At 39.6% G+C, this 22,049-nt stretch overlaps 5 protein-coding genes across 8 annotated transcripts in view; 3 read left to right on the forward strand and 2 right to left on the reverse strand.

The window, feature by feature from the left end:
- LOC126378393 (uncharacterized) overlaps nt 1–20,377 on the forward strand; it is a 263,924-nt gene extending 243,547 nt beyond the window's left edge. The window contains exon 14 of the mRNA XM_050026719.1: nt 20,332–20,377. The gene's annotated coding sequence lies outside the window, so the exon portion shown is untranslated. The remainder of the gene's footprint in view (nt 1–20,331) is intronic.
- The window catches only part of LOC126378478 (aldo-keto reductase AKR2E4-like), a 117,818-nt gene that overhangs the window by 88,659 nt on the left and 7,110 nt on the right, over nt 1–22,049 (forward strand). The gene's annotated exons all lie outside the window — the stretch shown is intronic.
- The window catches only part of LOC126378330 (uncharacterized), a 91,922-nt gene that overhangs the window by 14,978 nt on the left and 54,895 nt on the right, over nt 1–22,049 (reverse strand). The window lies entirely within an intron of this gene.
- Nucleotides 54–6,723, reverse strand: LOC126378499 (uncharacterized). Of its 3 annotated transcripts, none has more exons than XM_050026906.1 (7): nt 6,657–6,723; nt 2,614–2,703; nt 2,119–2,245; nt 1,715–1,782; nt 1,538–1,637; nt 1,203–1,330; nt 54–434 (listed from the first exon to the last, which is right to left on the reverse strand). In XM_050026906.1, the coding sequence occupies exons 2-7, from the start codon at nt 2,681–2,683 to the stop codon at nt 193–195; spliced, it is 735 nt and encodes a 244-aa protein (XP_049882863.1). In that variant the 5' UTR covers nt 2,684–2,703; nt 6,657–6,723; the 3' UTR covers nt 54–192. The 3 variants fall into 3 exon arrangements, with proteins under 3 accessions (XP_049882863.1, XP_049882862.1, XP_049882864.1); XM_050026905.1 differs by having other exon boundaries at nt 54–453; nt 1,189–1,330; XM_050026907.1 differs by having other exon boundaries at nt 285–434; nt 1,189–1,330.
- Nucleotides 4,740–20,377, forward strand: LOC126378394 (uncharacterized). Its single transcript, XM_050026720.1, has 12 exons — nt 4,740–4,895; nt 6,917–7,003; nt 7,515–8,084; nt 8,489–8,684; nt 10,812–10,901; nt 11,313–11,459; nt 14,034–14,164; nt 14,571–14,703; nt 15,258–15,394; nt 15,791–15,922; nt 17,114–17,200; nt 20,170–20,377. The coding sequence occupies exons 1-12, from the start codon at nt 4,891–4,893 to the stop codon at nt 20,285–20,287; spliced, it is 1,833 nt and encodes a 610-aa protein (XP_049882677.1). The 5' UTR covers nt 4,740–4,890; the 3' UTR covers nt 20,288–20,377.

The following is a 22,049-nucleotide window of genomic DNA, read 5'->3' on the forward strand; positions in this document are numbered from 1 at the left end:
GTATACCAACAGTACACATTAGCAAAATATACATTATAATAAAAACACTTGCATTGAATCACTGATGCATTTATATTATTTTTGATTACATGTTTGTTGCTTTTATTCTATATACATAAAAGATTTAACGAATTATTCAATACCATAAATTATACAAAAATACATGAAATTTTGTGAAGAAACACTTTTTACTTAACTATATTGCAATTTAGGGTTAGACAGGCTTCTGACTGAATTAGTGAAATAGGAAGTATATCTTTCTGGTGAGTAGCCGTGAATTTTAACTTGGTGAGGCCTGTAAACTCCTGATTCCGAGTTCAAGCCGCGATCGAATAACGGGTAGACGGTTGACCTCTTCTTCCTTGGTGACTCTTGCATTTGTTGGCTGGGGTAAGGATCTACATATCGCCGCCCGTTAATATCGTTGCCATCCGCTGTCGGGAATATCGTTGGCTATATTAATAAAATATTCATGTTTAGAAAAGGACTTGCTCATGACAATTAATACTAGAAAAGCAACGTCTAGCAGCCAGCCATAGCGGCCCACAGTATAAAAGATGCTTAAGATGCCTTCAATATTATATTAAATTGGCCTTTAATGTTGATGAACACTACAGTGGTTTGCTATGGACAGTAAAGGCTTTTTCGCAGAAGCTGAAAAACATTTGCCTTTACAGATGACCATACGGTTCATTGGTCTAATGTGGATAACCTGTATAAATACACAAAAAACACCATCCATTGAAAGATACGGAATAACAGTACTTTCCTTTACAATGGACAATAAATAATACCACAGTGTAAATATCATACAGTAATGTAACTTTCTTCATTTAGGGGGAGCTATCAAATAAGATCAACTTGTTTTTATGATAAATGACAAGTAAGATGGTTTTCTGCCGCTCTCCGTTACAGGCTGTTGTAGAGTAGAGTAGAATCACACATTTTTACCTACCAAATTATATTTTGAGACTCCTAACTTGATATGGTAATTTCAAACATTTAACATAATCTATTCTTGAGACTGAAGTACACACGATTAGTAATAATTATAGCCGAAAGTGGTGATTAGAGATATCAGGTCGCATGCCTCGTGTAGTGTAGTCGCTTCACCCTTTTTCTCTAGCTTACTTCGCATATGTGTTTTTCTGTCACACCACTGTAAGGATATTTACACTGTGATAATACCTTAATTCGCTTGCCTGCGCCTCTGCTGTTGAAGATGCCAGGGGCTGGCTGGCCCTGTGGTTCACCGCCGACAGTGTTCTGCTGGATAGCTCCCATACCTACTACCGCCGGGTTAGGTTCATTTTGTTGGCCTTTCCATGGTCTGAAATCGTGTTTTTCTTGTGTTAGGTAATATTAAAATTTATAATTTATTTGAATAAGTTTATCTATTTCCGATTTCTTCCTTACTACGTACATTTAGGTACTTATAAGACTTCTGAATTCAGTTTTCAGTTATGTGGGGACTGGAGTGCGATGAAATTGCAAGATTGTTTTTAAATTATTATTATAGTTCATACAGTTTTCTTACTTGTCAGGGAAAAGTTCTCCCGGTTGTCCTCTAGTTTGAACGATCCGTTCTCCGTTTACCTCCACGACGCATCTTAGGCGAGCGCAGCATGTTGGGAATTCTGAAACCACACGATTTTCGACACAAAGCGAATATACACGAAATAATGATACTCAGGAAACGTATGAAACACCTTACCAACATTCTCATCTTCAATATATTCGTGACATTCTAGCGCATTCTCTGGAATCTTAGGTTTTCGACAGCTGAAATAGAAAGTATTATGATAAAATAACATAACACACATTCACGCATGTATCTCCGAAGGTATATTTATTTATTTTTATTTATTTATTTATTTGTTCAAAAATTTATTACACCACCCACTTCTCGCCTCGTAAACTGAACCTTATATAAATTGTTCAATTCAATTATTTTGTGAAATATGTTTTTGTATTGTGAACCAAAATGAAAATTATATCATTCTAGATTGTTCTAAATAGGAATTTTCTCTTATCTTGTGTTTTAAGTTATGGTATTTTGTTAATAGGTATTAGAAGTATCACTCCCTACGCCCTATGGTGTAGATTGTAAATTCTCACCCAACAGCAGCTATGAAATATTTTCCATCGCGGATTTCACATCGGTAGCGATGGCAGGTATAGTGATCGGACCATTCTTGCCAAGGTTGATACCCTTTTCTTGAGTATTTATCCACGCATGCTTGGTCTGAAAACGAAAAAATAACTTTAACTAAAACAAGCATCAGTCTTATTAATTGACACTCAGTAGAGAAATAGAGCTGCTGTTGAAGCTTCAGCGTTAAGTTCTGAAAATCTCCTAGTGATAAAGTAATAATTCCAATGAATTCTAGTGCGATAAATAAATTCCATCTGCGAGATTTGAATCAGCCATACGGTAGGTATCGTTTTTTTAGAATTCGGTATTTTCCGTTATCCTCTTTTAACAATATTATCAATATGGAGTTAAAATCGTTAGTTTACGCTAAAACGCTATAGTTAGCTATGCGTTATATAGTATGCGGAACTAATGTTCAGGTGTAATTTATATGTAAATTAAAAACACTGGTAACTCACAACTGACATCCTCCGCAAAAATGGCTGGCAACACTAAATACACGATGAATATCAGCGCGCCAATCTGCATTTTTATAACTGATACTAAACCTGAAACAATTTCTGGCTTTGAGATGATATACGTTATTGCCAAAGAGAATATAAATCACTAAGAGTTATTGCTATTACAATACCCTGATAGAGCAACGAGTATAGTAAAGTTTCAGGAAGTAATATCAAAGCGCGTTACTGTTTGGCACTTTGTTCGATAATAATTTCACAATGTGAGTTAATATATTAAAATATCGAATGTGAGTTATTTTTCAAATTACGGAAATCTATAACACGACAAATATTTGGAACACGTAATCAACAGATTTGGGCTAATAATTATTATACTTTTTTACGAACCCTCCTAAAATAATTTTGATTCGACAAATTCTGTCTGGACACGCCAGAGTTTCTAGTGAAACTCCAGAACTCTACTGATGCAAAACGTACGTTCACAGCCTAGAAATACAATTTCAGTAGTCAAATATTTGGAAAACAAAAGATAGATGACACTTTTCAACGGATAAAAACGTAAAATATTATGCACAGTTCCGTGTACGATTTCAACAAACGAAGTTTCATGTTTCACCCAATTATCGAGCTTGTTTTGAGGTAGGAAATGGTTATCGTCACAACAAAGGTACTACCTGCTTCAAATAACTGCAGAACCAAGTAAGGCCATTTTAATTACCTATATATTAATTCTTCTAGCCCTACATTATTTATTAAAAATAATTGGAAATAATTTGAAAACGTGATAGATGATTAAACTAAATTATATTACTACTCAGCTACTCACTCATTTTAAAAATGTGCCATAAAACCTAAATTATAAGATAAAGGGAAGTTTGCTCATAAGCGCAAAAAGTTTGTCGACTACTGAGGTCTGGCGGAAAAACTGGATTAATGTTTGCTTCAACTTTTGTTTACAGACATTTCTAAGAACTCATCGATTGTATAATATCTGCATGGTTCGAGTTACATTCGTTGAACCTGCCATTGTAATGTTTTTCCCGTGTATTAAAGTTCATTTACAGAATAAATTTCCCTGTCAGACATAATTTTCCAAGGTACATCTTTTGCCTCCTATTACATAGGACTTAAACATAGGTGGCGAGGAGTGGTTGTGTATACTACACTACTATTATGTTATATTCCATTTACCTAATAAAGTGCAAGTATTATTAAAGACATAACATAAGCTCACAACTATATCCCAATGGGGTAGTCAGGGGTATATCCGACACAAGATGAACTAAGTACCCGTGTTTCACCGAGGTTTCTGTTAGACCAATGTGGTCTTCTCTTCTTCTATCGTGTGGATTGTGAGGTGGATCACCAACCCCATCAACCCTGGTGTCAGGGTGATTACTGAGCCGCTATAAGCCCCTGGCATGACTCATGTAGCGACTACGTACTTACAGCACTAAGTAATAATAATAATAATAAAGCTTTATTTCAGAAAAACGATTGGCTAACGGGCCTTCCGAAGCACGGATCATCACGTGATAGGTAATAATTACAAAGAAATAGTTGTAAAGACAATTAAGTTATTATAAGAACGAGTTACAAAGATAACGGTGTCGATAAGGATTAAACAACTTAATTTTATTTTAGTTGTAGACAGTTTATTGTCGCTTAGTGTAGGAAAGGGATAACTACAGTTTTAGACTAATTTTGTTTCTGTCTGCAACCTACAACAATAATAGATAGGTATATGTATAATTTATATAATATTCACATCCAACCCTCAGTGGAGCAGCGTGGTGGAGTATGCTTCATACCCCCTCCGACTGATTGAGTGGAATGCCAGTACCCAGCAGTAGGACATATCTAGGCTGTTTATGTTTTTTTATGTTTTTATTCACATTAAATTATTTCAGATAAAAATAAAGAAATGAATAATACTACAGGCAGTGACGTTTTTAGTTTCTCAAATCCTAAAAGTTTTTAGTAATCGTATGTGAAAGCAGAAATATGTTTTCGTTGGTGTATGTGGATGAAGACAAAAGCACAGCTAGTATTTATTAGATCGAAATATATTATTTTTTATTAGTTTTTCCACTGAACCCTAAAACTGCATTTATGTTTTCAGTAATTTGAACGCGTCTGTAAGCACAACACACCTGCGTCAAACGGAACGTCAAACGCGATCGTGCAAACAAAACGTCAACATTTATACGAAGAAATTAATATAAAATAAATATTTTATGTGTTCAAATGTGTTTATAAGTCTAATACATACAGATGAGGTAAGACCAAGAATTGTCTATATAAGCCCTGTATATAACTCTTCCTTAAGCTCTTTCGTTACAAAGTTATGCATACTTGAAATGGGGGGTGTGTATTCGTTGATTTTCCTGAATTTATCTAACATATTTACTTGTTATCTGTGTCCTAAAGCTGATCACATTAGCTAAGTACATATTGAGCTTCGAACATTAAGTTTGTTATTGCATTTTGTTTTATTCTAGTAATTTATTACGAGTTTGAATAAGTACCTTCCAGAATAATTTTTTTTAATACCTACATTTTGTTGCATTTCGTCTGGGTATTTTAAATTTGGTAATAGTTTTTTTTTTAATATTGCAAATAGGCGGGAAATGGAAAATGAAAAAAGTGGTGAACGTAAAGTTTCTCATTTAAATTCTAATTTAAATGTAGCAGAAGATACACTTGGTCTATTTTCATAGTTTTGTATTGTATTCTGATTATTTCAAAAGGTAGAATCCTACTTTAGGCAAAAAAGTTTGGCTTTATTGGCATTTCACTAACAGGTCATCAAGTCTGTTGTAGAACATAAATACCAAAAGTGGCTGTAAGATGTTTTGATGACTCATAACTCCATTTGCCCCATAAAGGATTCTGGATGTGAATTTTGGTGTAACTCTGTTCGCCCCATAAAGGATTGTGGGCATGAATTTTTGTAGGTGTGACAAAAGAAACATGTTATCTACATTTTGGCAGAGGAAAGGTGCTGATTTCCCACACTAATGAATGCACAACCATAACCTACTTTTTTTACTTATCATCCATAGTCTACATACAGGGTGTCAGTGACATTGATTAACGATTATGGACAATAACATTTTATTGTTTATCATAATAGAAAAATATGTTTACAATTTATTTGTTGTTATTTTTAAAGGTTGTAATTTTCATTTTTGGTATTTAATTATTTAAGTTTTTAAAAAGCAAAAATATACAGGGTGTTAGTGACATCGTAACGAAAACTTTGAGGGATGATTCAGACCATGATTCTGAGTTGATATCAAGTGGAATTTCCTGTCAAAAAATTCATGATTTTTTTTTTGTTTTTTTTTTTAATTATTTTCCTATCCATACTTTTGCGACGGAAAATTCCACTTGATATCAACTCAGAATCATGGTCTGAATCATCCCTCAAAGTTTTCGTTACGATGTCACTAACACCCTGTATATTTTAATCATCTGCTTACTTGTAGGCATGTGTGTGAGAGTTATTGTGGATATCCATACTATTATTATAATTGGGAAAAAAAAATCGCACATGAACCACTAAACTATTTCAGATGAAATTTGGTATGGAGATAGTAGTTTTTGGACCCATGGAAAGACAGGATAATCACTCTTTTAATCCCGGAAATCACTCATTATCACGGGATGAAAAGAGGGTAGTATAAAATGGTGTATGGTAAAACTGAAGTCCGTGCTGGGCTGAAAGCGTCCCATTTGCCTTCTTACTATGTTCCAATGTGTGAATAATAAGTTGGTTTGGACATGTAGAAACGGATGAAGGATAATAGGATTATGAAAGCGGTATATAAAGCAAAGGTTGATGGTAGGGCTGGCAGAGGAAGACCTTGAAGGACATATATTGAGCAAATTGTAGATGTCCTTAGAAAAGGTTTAGAAAAGGTACGATCTACTCTGAACCGGCGTGCGTTTATGAAACGATTCAAATTCACAATGTGGAGGAAGCAAGAGAAGTGTGTCAGGATCGAAGCAAATGGAATTCCATAGTGTCTGCTTACCCCAGTGGGAAATAGGCGTGAGTTTATGTATGTATGCACTATGTTCCACCTTAATTGTGTTTGTGACATGCAATAAATGAATCTGAATGAATGAATGCTTATTAATAAAAAAAAAGGAAATTGTTTATGTCATTCCATAGTTTTAAAATTTTACAAATGTGCATTTTATTATTCTATTATTTATTACATATATTCAAAATAATGTCCACAGTTATAACATTTATAATTGTAGGTATGTTGATACTAATATTTGTTTGCAGTGAATTTAAAACGCCTCGTCTTCATGAGGAGGATTTACTGTCACAATCGTCTGATGAGAAGATGGATACGGGCTCCGAATCATTCAGGTTTGATTTTTAAATTTTTTTTGTCCTTGTTTTATCTGCCATCAGTCGCTTAATAGACTATTATCAGATTTGTTCTGTTATTTTCACTGTTTTGAACTATACAGCCAGCACTGCATTGTCCATTAGTCCGTAAGTACATTCGCACGTTTCAGTCTTTTTATGTCCCATGAGGATAGGAGGGAGTTGGCTAAAGGATTAGGATGGTGGACCAATTTAATTTAGTCGTCAGTTCGTTAGTATGCATGTTCCACCTTAGGAAGGTCCTAAGGTGAAAAGGATTGTAAGCACAGGAAATATGCACAAAACGAGCATAATATAAGAGGCAATGATCGTATTATAAAACTTTCCACATCATTCATTGCTTCTTTGGTATCGCGTAACCATAACTAGCGCTTGTGTTACTACGCAATGAATGGCGGGTAAATCGATGTAGCGGTCCAGCCAGGAATGTCTTCTTCACACGCCGCCGACGTGAATTATACAGGTTGTTAGTGACAGTATTTTGTTTCAGGTCCCAGGACACCCCAAATTCTATTCTCTCTTCAGATTTCGAGGATAAGAGCGAGTCTAACGTCCTTCGCCTGCAGAACCCTGGCAGCGACGTCCTCAGGTTGTCAGAGCCCGAGAAAAACGACAACCTGCCGAAGATTACCCAGAAAGACTTATCAGACAGCTTTGTGAAGAAAATGTCCAACTTACACCTAGATTCTCCTCTCGAAAATAGGCCTAAACACCTAGGAATAAGCCCGCCGAAGTTTAGCTCCTCGTTAGTTTTGACCACGAATCACCCTTTAATGGTGTCCAGTCCAGACGATTACCCGGATGTAATACCCAAAAAGGCACCAAAAGGACTTGAAAATGAGGAAAAGGATTTGAGTCTGTCAAGCATTGAAGACGAAAGGGCTGCTGACACTAATGGCTATGAGTTCTACAGCCCCCATATGAATACTTCGAAGAACAATTTGTACTTCAGTGAGAATTTCACCACAGCGGAAAGCAATATGCTAAGTGATTCCAAGATAGATTTCACTCCTCCGGATGTTGCCAGGATAGACCAGCAGAGGAGGAAGATTATACCAAGGTATTATTTTTTATTTTATACCGTTACTGGTGCTGATACTATACCGGCCTTTAATATAATAAGTTTTCCAAAGTCAGATGGCACTTCACTTCGGAACAGTTTCTCAGTCTAATACGGCCCAACTCTTATTACTAGTAGAATCTTCATTCCTTTTTACAAACATATAGGTACTTATTATTATTGCAGAAACCTCCTAATTTAATTTTAAGTTATACCTATCATTTTCTTATCCGCCGAAAAGGAAAGGGACCAATGACGTTCTCGGGTTTATTGAGGGGAGTGCCTGTGTTCAGCAGTGGGATGTATAGGTACATGTATAGGCTATTTATGTACTGTAATCAGCACCATTGTCATGCCTAGCAGTGAAATAACCTTGAATGAGACCTTCCCTATAAATAACACAGATTCGTGGAAACACCAAGAAAGCTGGATAATGCGTCGCGTAAGGAACTCACGCCGCATAGGGTTCTAGGCCGTGTGGTGGACGGCCATAGGGACGATAGTGCCATATCCAAGTATATCGAGGAGAGAAACAAGAAACTCTCAAACCACAGCACGCCGAAGCCTTCACAGGAGGACGCTGATGTTGCCGCCAGCAGGGTATGTTTAATGTTTCTTTTTGTAGAATTGGTTTAATTTTATTAACAATTACATTGATTTTTTCACAAATAATAAAAATTTAGACAAACATAACCTAAAAAAAGGTAAAAAGCATAAAAAACACAAAAATATTATAAAATAAAAATAATTTTCCACTTATTTAACAAATAATAATTGTTCTTTATTTAAATACACTTCTCATCAAAAAAATCGAAACACTTCCGTTTTCATTGTTTCTGTCCGAATTTAACACAAAAAAGAATTCATACGATGAAAAAAAATACATAAATGTATAGCTGGCAGTTTGGCCATTACAGTAATAAGCGAAAATTCTAAATTCAAAATTAGAATTTCATTTGTTTATCTTATAAACGAAATGAATCACTGTTTTGAGACAAATGTGTGTTTAGGGTTGGAGTACATTTAGCGTTTAAAAACTAAAAATTGGCGCCTATCCTTAAACTTGTTGTTTTTTATTTCAATACTGTGACTTTGGGACGTCTGAAAAAAGGTTTTTTTTCTAAAACGTATGGATACTTCGCCCACAGAAGCCGCCCAAGTTGTGGCATTGCTGGATTCTGGCCTTAGTCAGCGTGTTGTGGCTGCAAGACTGCATCTAAGCCTGTCATCTGTTCATAGAGTCTATAATCGTTATCGGGAGACTGGTTTGTTCACGCGCCGTTCAGGATCTGGCAGGAATCGGGTCACTTCTGAGCGAGATGATCGATTTATTGTAACAACTTCTTTAAGAAATCGACGCCTTAACGCTTTTCAACTGCAGCAGCGGCTTCGTGTTGTACGAAGGGTGGCTGTAAGTGACTCTACAATTAGAAGAAGGTTGAAGGATCGTGGACTGGTACCGCATAAGCCAGCAAATGGGCCGAAATTAACTGCAGACCATCGAAGAGCGCCCCTTAACTTTGCACGTGAGCACCTAAATTGGTCATGCCTACAGTGGAGCAAAGTTCTCTTTTCTGATGAGTGTAAAATTATGCTGTATGGTAACGACGGAAGGAACAAGGTCTACAGAAGAGACGGAGAACGCTATGCACAATGCTGCATTGAAGAAAAGGTCAGCTATGGTGGCGGTTCGTGGACGGTTTGGGGAGGAATCAGCGCCGACGGTAAGACAGAGCTTGCTTTCGTGTCTGGGCCACGTCTGCCTGCACTAAACTGTCATCGGTACGTCGAAGAGCGTCTCGAGCCTCATGTGATGCCCTATGCACATTTTATTGGCAACGGCTTCATATTCATGCACGACAATGCTAGGGCTCACACCGCGGGCGTCGTACGAGATTATCTTAACGAAGTCGATATCAAGAAGCCCGGACATGAATCCCATTGAACATCTGTGGGATGAATTAAAGAGACGAATTCGAGCAAGAGATCCTGCCCCAGAAACACTTAGCCAGCTGCAAGATGCAATCCAAGAGGAATGGGACAATATACCACAGCATGTGATCGTGACTCTCATCCGATCGATGAAGAACCGTATGGAAGCAGTAATTAGAGCTCGGGGAGGGAATACAAGTTATTAAATAAACGTTTTTTAGCTTTTTTTTTCATTTACGTGTGTTGTTTTATCCATTTCCTTTATACTCCATACGGAATAAAAATGACTCATTTAACAAAATACGAAACCTATGAAATATTCATTTAAATTTAGAACATTAACATTAAGATTTGATAAGCTCATATTACTCACTATTAAACGACATTTAACATTTATTCCTAAATGTACACATTTTTCTGATAATCCTGACAAAACGTAAACTTGCAAGGTGTTTCGATTTTTTTGATGAGAAGTGTATTTCCCGCGCATTTCAAATTCCCGCCCTTTCAATTTGACATTTGGGAAGGACGTGCCGAACGACCGCCATATTTAAAAATAGAAACCTATAACCATTTGTACTGTTTGTAAATGTTTGTATATTTTTCATTTGAGTTTGGTTAAAAAAAAAAGAAAAAAAAAACACTTGTCCCGATTCCCTCGCAGATGATGCCCAATGTTTTCAAAATTTTATAGCTAGACAGAATTAAGTTAACAGCACACGTCAAATGGGGTGCATACCAGCGAGATGCCTATTTGATTCGTCCGGTTTATCGTTTTTAACTTTTTATTTTTAGGTAGCCGAATGGTGTGAATCAACACATATACGGACGGCGCCCAACTTCGATCTACCTATAGAACTATCTACAAATATAGCCATCACTAATGTAAGTACATACATAAATTCACATCCTTATTCTCTAATCGGGTCAGCCAGGCGGATTAATTGCCTAGAACGCCCTCTAGTGCCCATCGAGATGTTCACTCGACTCTTCCGCCACTTGACACGGTCTCAGCTGAGAATTTTGGTGTTTTAACTTGACATTTACGTCCTCGACATGCGGATTTTACTGTAATATACTGTACTCTACTGTAATAGACTGTACTAAAAGGTAATAGGCTGTATTGTACTGTAATGTACTGTACTATAATAGACTGTACTGAAATGTAATAGACTGTATTGTACTGTAATAGACTGTACTGTAGTATAATATACTGTACTGTAACCGACTGTATTGTAATAGACTGTTACTGTATTGTACTACTGTACTGTAATAGACTTTTGAAATTTTTGCCAGGATTTGGGTTCTCCAGACGTGATATCCTCTTCGACACAGGAAGACAAGTCGGCTTATCAGGCGTTGTTGGATCCTTACACGGGCAGCGTGGCGCTTCGCCCTTCCGCACAGCGGAACCCCAGCGATCGACGTCGGAAGATACAACTTGTAAGTAAAATGCATACTAATATTATAAATGGAATAGTGTGTATATGTCTGTTTGTTTGTCCGTCTTTCACGACAAAATGGAGCGACGAATTGACGCGATTTTTTAAGTGGAGGTAGTTTGAAGGGATAGAGAGTGACATAGGCTTTACATTTTGTCTCTTTCTAACCCCCCAATTCCCTTAAATGTGGCGTGGAACGCAATTTTCAAGGTAGAAAGCTAAAAATTTGTATGCGGACTATTGGTGAGTAACAAAAAAAATCGTGCATCATTTATTTGTGGAAATCTGCCCCCCCCCCCCTTCAAAGAGGGGGTGAAACTTTTCGCATGTAGGTTGGAAGCTAAATTTTGGTACATTAGGAAAGGGAACCGTGTCACCCCGAATTTAACGCGAGCGAAGCCGCGGGCTGAAGCTAATCAACTTGTACATTCGTATAATACCAACTCTGGAATCTGACAGAGGGCAGTAGTAACTGTCAGTACTATTCAGAGGCGTAGGACAGGAGTCCCATTACGGCTTTGAAATAGACTACCTTGGGCGCCATCCCACTCGCCTCAGACAGAGTAGGTACGGTCACGAGCATTAATATGTATACACTTTGGTACCATATCACATTAACTTTTTTGACAAATTGAACTGTTAAGTCTCACTAAATGTCAAATGTGTTAGTGCGACAGAGTCCTAAAGTGGGTACATTATATTGCTCATGACTGTACTGCGGAAGGCAAGAGATCTCTACAGCGCCACCTACAGTTTTTATGGGGAACGTAGCTTGTAAAGTCCCTGATTGGGTTATCAAAACAGCCAGTTTAATATCTCTGGTAACGGCCTCCGTGGTCCAGTGGTTGAGCGTTGGGCTCACGATCCCGAGGTCCCGAGTTCGAATCCCGGTGGGGACACATCACAAAAATCACTTCGTGAACCCTAGTTTGGTTAGGACATTACACGCTGATCACCTGATTGTCCGAAAGTAAGACGATCCGTGCTTCGGAAGGCACGTTAAGCCGTTGGTCCCGGTTACTACTTACAGATGTAAGTACGTAGTCGTTACATGAGTCATGTCAGGGGCCTTTGGCGGATCAATAGTAACCCTGACACCAGGGTTGATGAGGTTGGTAATCCACCTCACAACCCACACGATAGAAGAAGATGTCTCTGGTGTTAAGCGTTTTCTGGAGTTATTGAAATTAGTGTGAAGTGTGAGTTCATGTTTTAGTGTAGTGTAGTGTAGTATATGGTAGCACAGTTTACTTGGAAACAGTCGACCGTGGGAATGCGACCGCCATTGTTATACGACGCTTGCGCAATAACAGAACGCAACCAATGTTTGAAAAACAACTTTTCACATTACTTCACTGAATTGGATACACTTTTTACATACATACTTACCTAATGTGGTGGGCAGACCCATAACCAGTGGTCTGCTCTTCTAGGGAATGTTCCCAAAGTGAGACAGTGAAAAGGCGCAAGAGTTATGTAAAACCACAACTTAGACTTAGGGCAGATAGGATCAGAGTCCGCCCTGTAGTTCCGGGCGTAAGAATAGGGCTATGGTACCCTCTGCCTGTCATAAAAGGCGACTGAAAGGGGACACTGGCGATCGTGGGTGGTAAGGGCATGATCTCCGGGAGGGATGGCAATGCGACATGGCCTCGCATTGCTGTAAAATTGGGATGGCGTGTGGCGGGGATCTACCCCGGGATGCGCTTTAATAAAAACAAGTGCAAGGGGAGCACCGGTGCGTTCGACAGAGATCACGGAGCTCCCTGACATGCACAGCTGAGGGCCATCGTAAAAAGAGATAGGATCAGAGTACAAGAAAGAACAATTTGATTATTTGGCGGCGAGGGTGTGCTGCCGCCAAAGGATGTTTTCGTGGTACCGAACTGAGCATAGTACCCCGCTAGCCACAAGTTGATAATGTGACTAGGGATCGACGATCCAACGGCGTTATGTTGGAAGTTGTATTATATGCGTCTTGCTGTGTAAACTTCGATATCGCGTTTCACGACTGCTTGAAGACTGCATTATTGAATGTGGCGCCATCTGTTGCATGCGGGCGGAAATAGGTGGCCAACTAGTTGGGTACGCCACAACTAAATAAAACAGCCAGTGTCCTTACTATTAAACTGTTATTACGTCAGGAACGTCGCTCAGTGGGTAGGCCCGCTACAAGGTGGACCGACGATCTGGTGAAGGTCGCGGGAAGCCGCTGGATGCGGGCAGCGCAGGACCGATCGTCGTGGAGATCCTTGGGGGAGGCCTATGCCCAGCAGTGGGCGTCGTACGGCTGATGATGATGATGATGATGACGTCAGGAACATTCCCACTTTGGGAACTTTCCCGGGAACGGCACATGACTGGCCATAACTGATTACTTCAAATTAAAACCAATTAACGTAAGTTCACGACTATATTTCCAAATTGGGGTTATCAGAGGTACATCAGGATGAACTAAGCACCCACGCCTCACCTAGTTTCTGTTAGACTAACGTGATAGGTGGTGAGCCGTATCGCCGTCTATAATGGCCGAGCCAACTGTGTTAGTGAAAACTGCAGTAATATTTTGTTGTAGCCCCCAGAGGAAGACCGGTGCAGTCTGGACAGCGTGAGCGTGTCTATGGACTCTGAGGACGAGCCCCCTGAGCCCCCTGAGATCCCCGAGGGGCCTGAGGACCGGCCGGCCAGCGACGACGACACTAAGAGGTGAGAGCCCTAAGATATCACTTCACTCTTGCCATATTTCATGATTCTAGGTCTAAATGTATGAGAACAAGGTTTATCTCTGTCTCTTTGGATTGCATTGATGTAGGAGCTTCATAATTTTACAGCTTCAAGGGACCGCAGCCATAAGTATTTATTTATTTAACTCACGCTACTAAGACCCATACAATATACCTTAACCTAAGAATATTATAATTAAAATATTAAACTATTTAGATATCAAAATATATTATAATATACAGGGTGTTTGTGACATCGTAACGAAAACTTTGAGGGATGATTCAGGCCATGATTCTGAGTTAATGTTAAGTGGAATTTTCCGTCGCAAAAGTATGGAACAGAAGTTGTTAAGTAGCCTGTTATTTTAGTTGCTCTCATATCGTCCCAGGTCAAGGTCATCGAACACGTGTAGCGAGTGCAGCGACCCGATACCGGAGTACTCGGCGGCCGAGGAGTACCACAATGAGCGCTCCTACATCACCGTCAAGACTGGCCACACGCACACCACCTGCGACATGAAGGTACGCAATACCAAACCATTAAAAAAATCATTTAAAAAAAATGTTATTAAAAAAAAACAATATCATTTTAAATTTTTTTTTTCATTTCATTTGAATCATTTTTTCGGCCGCCTACGAAACCATTGCTATGTAACCAGTTACATGAGAAGAAAAAATGTCTTGCTACGAAACTAGTTACGTACAAGGAAATACCAGGGAAAACTGTGCCGGACCCAGCTAGTGTTGAATCATCTTACTTGTTCGGACAATCAGGAAAGAAAGAAAGAAAAAAATATTATTTTAGGACACTACAGACACGGATTACATTTATACAGGGTGTTAGGATGGGTGACCACAAAAAAAAAAGAAGTTTTCATCTCGAGCTCCTCCGTGCTTCGGAAGGCACGTTAAGCCGTTGGTCCCGGCTGCATTAGCAGTCGTTAATAACCATCAATCCGCACTGGGCCCGCGTGGTGGTTTAAGGCCCGATCTCCCTATCCATCCATTGGGAAGGCCTGTGCCCCAGCAGTGGGGACGTTAATGGGCTGATGATGATGAGTGGTGTTTATTTGCAGGTGATCGAGCCGTACAAGCGGGTGTTGTCCCACGGCGGGTACGACGCGCAGGGCTCCGCCATCATAGTGTTCAGCGCGTGCCACCTGCCGGACACGGCGCGGCCCGACTACCGATATGTCATGGACAACCTGTTCCTGTAAGTATGAACAATAGTTAATGCTCAAGTTAAACCCAAAGTTAATGCCAAAGTTAATTCCAAAGTTTAATGCTAAAGTTAATGCCAAAGTTAAACCCAAAGTTAATGCCAAAGTTAATTCCAAAGTTTAATACTAAAGTTAATGCCAAAGTTAAACCCAAAGTTAATGCCAAATTTAAACCCAAAGTTAATTCCAAAGTTAATGCTAAAGTTAATGCCAGAGTTAATGCCAAAGTTGGTCCCGGTTACTACTTACTAATGTAAGTATATAGTCGTTACATGAGCCATGTCAGAGGCCTTTGGCTTAATAATAACCCTGGCACCAGGGTTGTTGAGGTTGGTAATTCACCTCACAACCCACACGATAGAAGAAGAACATATTTGTCAACATTTCAGTTACGTGGTTTGGAGCTTGGAGCGGCTTATCGGCGAAGATTATGTCCTCATCTACCTCCATGGGAGCGCGGGGGCGCGAAGGTTGCCGACCTTCCGCTGGCTTCACGAGTGTTACAGACTTATAGATCGGAGGTAACAAACATAGCGATAACTTACTATATTAGTACGGCCTCTGTGGTCCAGTGGTTAAGCGTTAGACTCACGATCCGGAGGCCCCGGGCTCGAATCCCGGTGGGGACATATATCTAAATATATAAAAGGAGAAACTGACTGACTGACATATCAACGCACAGCCTAAACGGGTAAACGCAGGCACTTGAAATTTGGAAGGGACGTAGCTTAGGTACCGTAGAGGTGCACTAAGAAAGGAATTCCCGAAATTCCCATGGGAACGGAAATTAGCGTAAAAAATCCTTCCACGCGGACGAAGTCGCGGGCAAAAGCTAGTTATATATAAATTATTCAATTGTATAACAATATTTTATGTTTATTTACTTTTTTAAAGAACGTCTAGGGCCCTGTGCCGAGGTTTTTGTTGCAGCTTCTTTTCCCCGGCTATACAGGTTGTGAGAAGCTGCAGTAGTTTTAGCCGGATGAGACGTTCGTTATGTAAAAATTGACGATTCAAAGTGTAACTATGTTACCTACTGAATAAAGATATTTTTTTAATTTGGACTTAAAAATTAGATAGTGTCTACAAAAATTAGCACCATTATGACATAAGAACTTACAAGGACGTACATTGACCAAATGGAAATGACTCAATCTAATATAGAAATTTAAAATTACGAATAATTAAAACATTTAAAATTATAACACAAACACTAGTCAGTCTAAAATACCGCCCCCTCTCGTACCCGGTTCAAAGGTGCCCATTATACTGGCCGCGTTACCGCGCACTATTGCCAAGGAAACCTGTTGAACCAGGAACGAGCTGGCGCGGGGGTCACTACCGCGGTCCCTCAAGCGCCTCCCCAAAACACGAATAAAATCCTTGGCCGCCGAGCACCACACACCCGAAGTCTCGACGGCAAAAGGGACAAAATCGTGGGTCCGCGTTAAGTCCCCGTATTTCGCCAGCTTTTGGCCAAATTGGAGATGTCATTAGAAAAGGTTTAGTACGATATACTCTGAACCGGCGTGCGTGTATGAAGCGATTGATGAATGTGGAGGAAGCAAGAGAAGTGTGTCAGGATCGAAGCAAATGGAATTCCATAGTCTCTGCTTACCCCGGTGGGAAATAGGCGTGAGTTTATGTATGTATGTATGTGTTATGATAGATTTTATTATACTGTGTATTTATTGTTTTTTTTTCCATTTCAGATTACGCAAAAGTTTAAAGCATCTGTATTTGGTGCATCCGACGTTTTGGCTCAAGTCGTTTGTGGTGCTCACCAAGCCATTCGTCAGGTAAGAATTTAAGAATATACACATTTTTTCTTGAGGTCGATGGTCGTACTTATCAACCCTGTTATCAGGGTTACCATTGAGCCGCCAAAGGCCCACGGTTTTTTTTTAATAATATCGTCACTGAAAAGCCGAAATTACGTAAGCGCCAAAATGCCATTTCAAGAAAAGTAAAGTATTTTTTCGTTTTTTATCATTACCTTTTATCCATTTATGCAAAGGTTGTCCATTGCTGTACAGCGAGGAAATGCGGCTAGTGTAATGGGCACCTTCGCGCCCGGATTAGTCAGGGGCGGGCTTTTTGACTAGAGCAGTAAATAGCATTATTTTTGTTAATAATTTATGTCATTTCGTGTTTAGATAAATACACTTCTCATCAAAAAAATCGAAACACTTCCGTTTTCATTGTTTCTGTCCGAATTTAACACAAAAAAGAATTCATACGATGAAAAAAAATACATAAATGTATAGCTGGCAGTTTGGCCATTACAGTAATAAGCGAAAATTCTAAATTCAAAATTAGAATTTCATTTATTTATCTTATAAACGAAATGAATCACTGTTTTGAGACAAATGTGTGTTTAGGGTTGGAGTACATTTAGCGTTTAAAAACTAAAAATTGGCGCCTATCCTTAAACTTTTTGTTTTTTATTTCAATACTGTGACTTTGGGACGTCTGAAAAAAGGTTTTTTTTCTAAAACGTATGGATACTTCGCCCACAGAAGCCGCCCAAGTTGTGGCATTGCTGGATTCTGGCCTTAGTCAGCGTGTTGTGGCTGCAAGACTGCATCTAAGCCTGTTATCTGTTCATAGAGTCTATAAACGTTATCGGGAGACTGGTTTGTTCACGCGCCGTTCAGGATCTGGCAGGAATCGGGTCACTTCTGAGCGAGATGATCGATTTATTGTAACAACTTCTTTAAGAAATCGACGCCTTAACGCTTTTCAACTGCAGCAGCGGCTTCGTGTTGTACGAAGGGTGGCTGTAAGTGACTCTACAATTAGAAGAAGGTTGAAGGATCGTGGACTGGTACCGCATAAGCTAGCAAATGGGCCGAAATTAACTGCAGACCATCGAAGAGCGCGCCCTAACTTTGCACGTGAGCACCTAAATTGGTCATACCTACAGTGGAGCAAAGTTCTATTTTCTGATGAGTGTAAAATTATGCTGTATGGTAACGACGGAAGGAACAAGGTCTACAGAAGAGACGGAGAACGCTATGCACAATGCTGCATTGAAGAAAAGGTCAGCTATGGTGGCGGTTCGTGGACGGTTTGGGGAGGAATCAGCGCCGACGGTAAGACAGAGCTTGCTTTCGTGTCTGGGCCACGTCTGCCTGCACTAAACTGTCATCGGTACGTCGAAGAGTGTCTCGAGCCTCATGTGATGCCCTATGCACATTTTATTGGCAACGGCTTCATATTCATGCACGACAATGCTAGGGCTCACACCGCGGGCGTCGTACGAGATTATCTTAACGAAGTCGATATCTCTATTATGGAATGGCCAGCAAGAAGCCCGGACATGAATCCCATTGAACATCTGTGGGATGAATTAAAGAGACGAATTCGAGGAAGAGATTCTGCCCCAGAAACACTTAGCCAGCTGCAAGATGCAATCCAAGAGGAATGGGACAATATACCACAGCATGTGATCGTGACTCTCATCCGATCGATGAAGAACCGTATGGAAGCAGTAATTAGAGCTCGGGGAGGGAATACAAGTTATTAAATAAACGTTTTTTAGCTTTTTTTTTCATTTACGTGTGTTGTTTTATCCATTTCCTTTATATTCCATACGGAATAAAAATGACTCATTTAACAAAATACGAAACCTATGAAAAATTCATTTAAATTTAGAACATTAACATTAAGATTTGATAAGCTCATATTACTCACTATTAAACGACATTTAACATTTATTCCTAAATGTACACATTTTTCTGATAATCCTGACAAAACGTAAACTTGCAAGGTGTTTCGATTTTTTTGATGAGAAGTGTATATGTCGTAACAGTGCAGTGTCGTAACATCATCATCAGAATGGAGGGTGGGCGTTAGAAGACAATAATGGCCGTCAATAGTATCACAATCATTTTATTTACTTCCACATAGTTTTTGTATCACGATTAAATAAAGTCACAGCATAAGGAACACACTCACGGCAACGTCACGGTATTCGTAACGGTTACACAGTCTCTCGTTATCTAGCGCGCATAAGGACGTTAGCGCGAAGGGGCTACTCGCCCTCTACTTGCCCTCCACCACCCATGGTTCCTAAATCGGACCGAATCATCGGGACACGTGCTCTTTTCCGATCACACTTTCTTGACGTCCCTACAAGTTATAGGTGAGCGACTATAGCACTCCACTTTCCGATCGTAATTATTCGACACGTCCGTTCATGACGAAGGTTCGCGGCAGACTGTCCGACTAGAACGGCAGTGCACGTCCGCTCGACACGACGACTCTGTGGTGACTCTCTCGACTTCACCCCGCTCTGCTCGTATGCCACCTGACGTCGGAGCGTTGCAACTTCATGATGGAAGTGTTGCAACTTCATTGTATTTTCCGATTTGATCAATTTCTCTTCTTTATTCATAACTAACTCCGACATATATTTTATTCAATTATCCAATTTAGATGACGTCATCGTAAGATTACATTGTTTTTTTTATGTCTAGCAATAGATATCATAACATGGACTACTATTTTAGGATATTTTGGCGCTGTAATTATGCCTTTCCAGTGACGATATGTTGTCTAGTCGGGTCTAGACAACTGCCATCAACTGCCTACCAAGCGACATCTGGTATCATAAAAAAATATCAGTTGGGTCTTCTATCGTGTGGATTGTGAGGTGAATTACCAACCTCATCAACCCTGGTGTCAGGGTTACTATTGAGCATACTATACAAAAAATGCCTTTTTCCTTCTTAGATTCTATAATTATCACTTCTCTTTCCTCCAGCTCGAAATTCTTTCGAAAGTTGAGCTACGTAAGCAGCTTGGAACAGCTGAGCAGCTTAGTACCAGTGGAACCCAACGCTATCCCTGACTTGGTGCGTCAGTTCGACCAGAGACGATAGGAGGTACTTTAGATAAAAGGGACCACTTGTGCTATAAGAACATGTTCTCGTATAGTTTGTGAGGTCAATGTACGACCCCATCAAATTCAAGAATATCTTTATTCAGTAAGTAACATAGTTACAGTTTGAATTGTCATTTTTTACATAACGAACGTCTCATCCGCCTAAAACTACTGCAGCTTCTCACAACCTGTATAGCCGGGGAAAGGAAGCTGCATCAACACTGATGTCAGGGTTGGTGTTGCCAAAGGCTCCTGACACGGCTCAGTGGTCATTGGTAGTATTAATAGGCCAAAACTTTTGCGCACTTAGCAAAGTGTCTTCGTAAAAGGTGCTCGTCGCGAAAAGGAACTTTTCAAAACGAGCACTTTGTATAAAGTGCACTTGGCAAATGTTTATTTCGCAAAACGCGCGCTTCGCAAGTTGTGCACTTCGCGAACAATGCACATATTCACTTCTTATTGTATTTTGAGACCATAGTTTTAATGCATTTCAAGTGCTCGTTTTGCTAAGAGCTCATTTTGAAAAGTGCCTATTTTGGGTGCGCTTTTCGCGAAGTGCCCATTTGCACTTTTAAACCGTGATAAGTACCTGATCATGTTCCGTTTTTCTTTACTCCCCGTTCGTGCAATATCGTGAAACAAAAAACACAAGTTGTCCCTTTCGTTGTATCATTAACCATCTCTGCAATAAGAAATATCAACATAAAAAAAAAATATTCAGAATTTTTTTATGCATGTCAAAGTAATAAAATTATATTATAATTGTACAAAATTGGGTAGTTTCGTAGGTCAAAGATAAATTATGAAATTCTGATTACTAAATAAAGACAGATCTAGGCCGCCCAAATTGTGTTTATTCATGTGTTTTGTCTGATTGTTGAAATTTTAGTTCTGTGCAATAAAGTATATTTGATTTGATTTGATCTAAAGGTGACAAAAGTATAAAGTATATTTGATTTGATTCGATCTAAAGGTGACAAAAGTTTTATATTTTCTATTTATTTTATTTATGAATTTTAGTAAAGAATAATGTAATAATAAGTGTGACATTTTGTCACGTTTTTCTATGACGTCACAGGTTGTTTTTTCATACAAATTCCATAGCAGTTTCGTGTTTTGACGTTTAGTAAAAAGTAACTGATTTGACTTGTTAGAAACTACCCTATTAGTACATAATTGTTTTAATGTATAATGCCTATTGGCGTCGTGGGTTTGAACAAAGTCACATTGAATTTAATATGTATAAATAAACGGGGGACAGCCTCCGTGGTCTAGTGGTTAGAGCGTTAGGCTCACGATCTGGAGGTCCGGGTTCGATTCCCGATGGGGACATTGTCGAAATCACTTTGTGAGACTGTCCTTTGTTTGGTAAGGACTTTTCAGGCTTGAATCACCTGATTGTCCGAAAAAGTAAGATGATTCCGTGCTTCGGAGGGCACGTTAAGCCGTTGGTCCCGGCTATTAGCCGTAAAAAAACCTCCACCAACCCGCAGTGGAGCAGCGTGGTGGAGTATGCTCCATACCCCCTTCGGTTGATTGAGGGGAGGCCGGTTGGAGTGTACCTAAGGGGGCACCATGAGTTGGGACTTAGAAACATCATCATCATTACCAGCCCATTATCCTCACTGCTGAGGCACGGGCCTTCCCTATGGATGGCTAGGGAGATCGGGCCTTAAACCATCACGCGGGCCCAGTGCGGATTTGTGGTCATTAACGACTGCTAATGCAGCCGGGACCAACGGCTTAACGTGCCTTCCGAA

This window comes from Pectinophora gossypiella, chromosome 26, assembly GCF_024362695.1.
Source record: "Pectinophora gossypiella chromosome 26, ilPecGoss1.1, whole genome shotgun sequence".
NCBI lineage: Eukaryota > Metazoa > Arthropoda > Insecta > Lepidoptera > Gelechiidae > Pectinophora > Pectinophora gossypiella.

Coding starts and splice junctions, on each gene's coding strand:
- LOC126378499 (XM_050026905.1), bottom strand. CDS start 2,683: ATGCAGATTGGCGCGCTGATATTCATCGTGTATTTAGTGTTGCCAGCC. Junction 1,783..2,118: donor TATTTCATAGCTGCTGTTGG/GTGAGAATTTAC, acceptor TTTCTATTTCAG/CTGTCGAAAACCTAAGATTC. Junction 1,331..1,537: donor GGAGAACTTTTCCCTGACAA/GTAAGAAAACTG, acceptor ACACGATTTCAG/ACCATGGAAAGGCCAACAAA.
- LOC126378394 (XM_050026720.1), top strand. Junction 14,165..14,570: donor AGCGACGACGACACTAAGAG/GTGAGAGCCCTA, acceptor ATATCGTCCCAG/GTCAAGGTCATCGAACACGT. Junction 15,923..17,113: donor TACAGACTTATAGATCGGAG/GTAACAAACATA, acceptor TTTCCATTTCAG/ATTACGCAAAAGTTTAAAGC.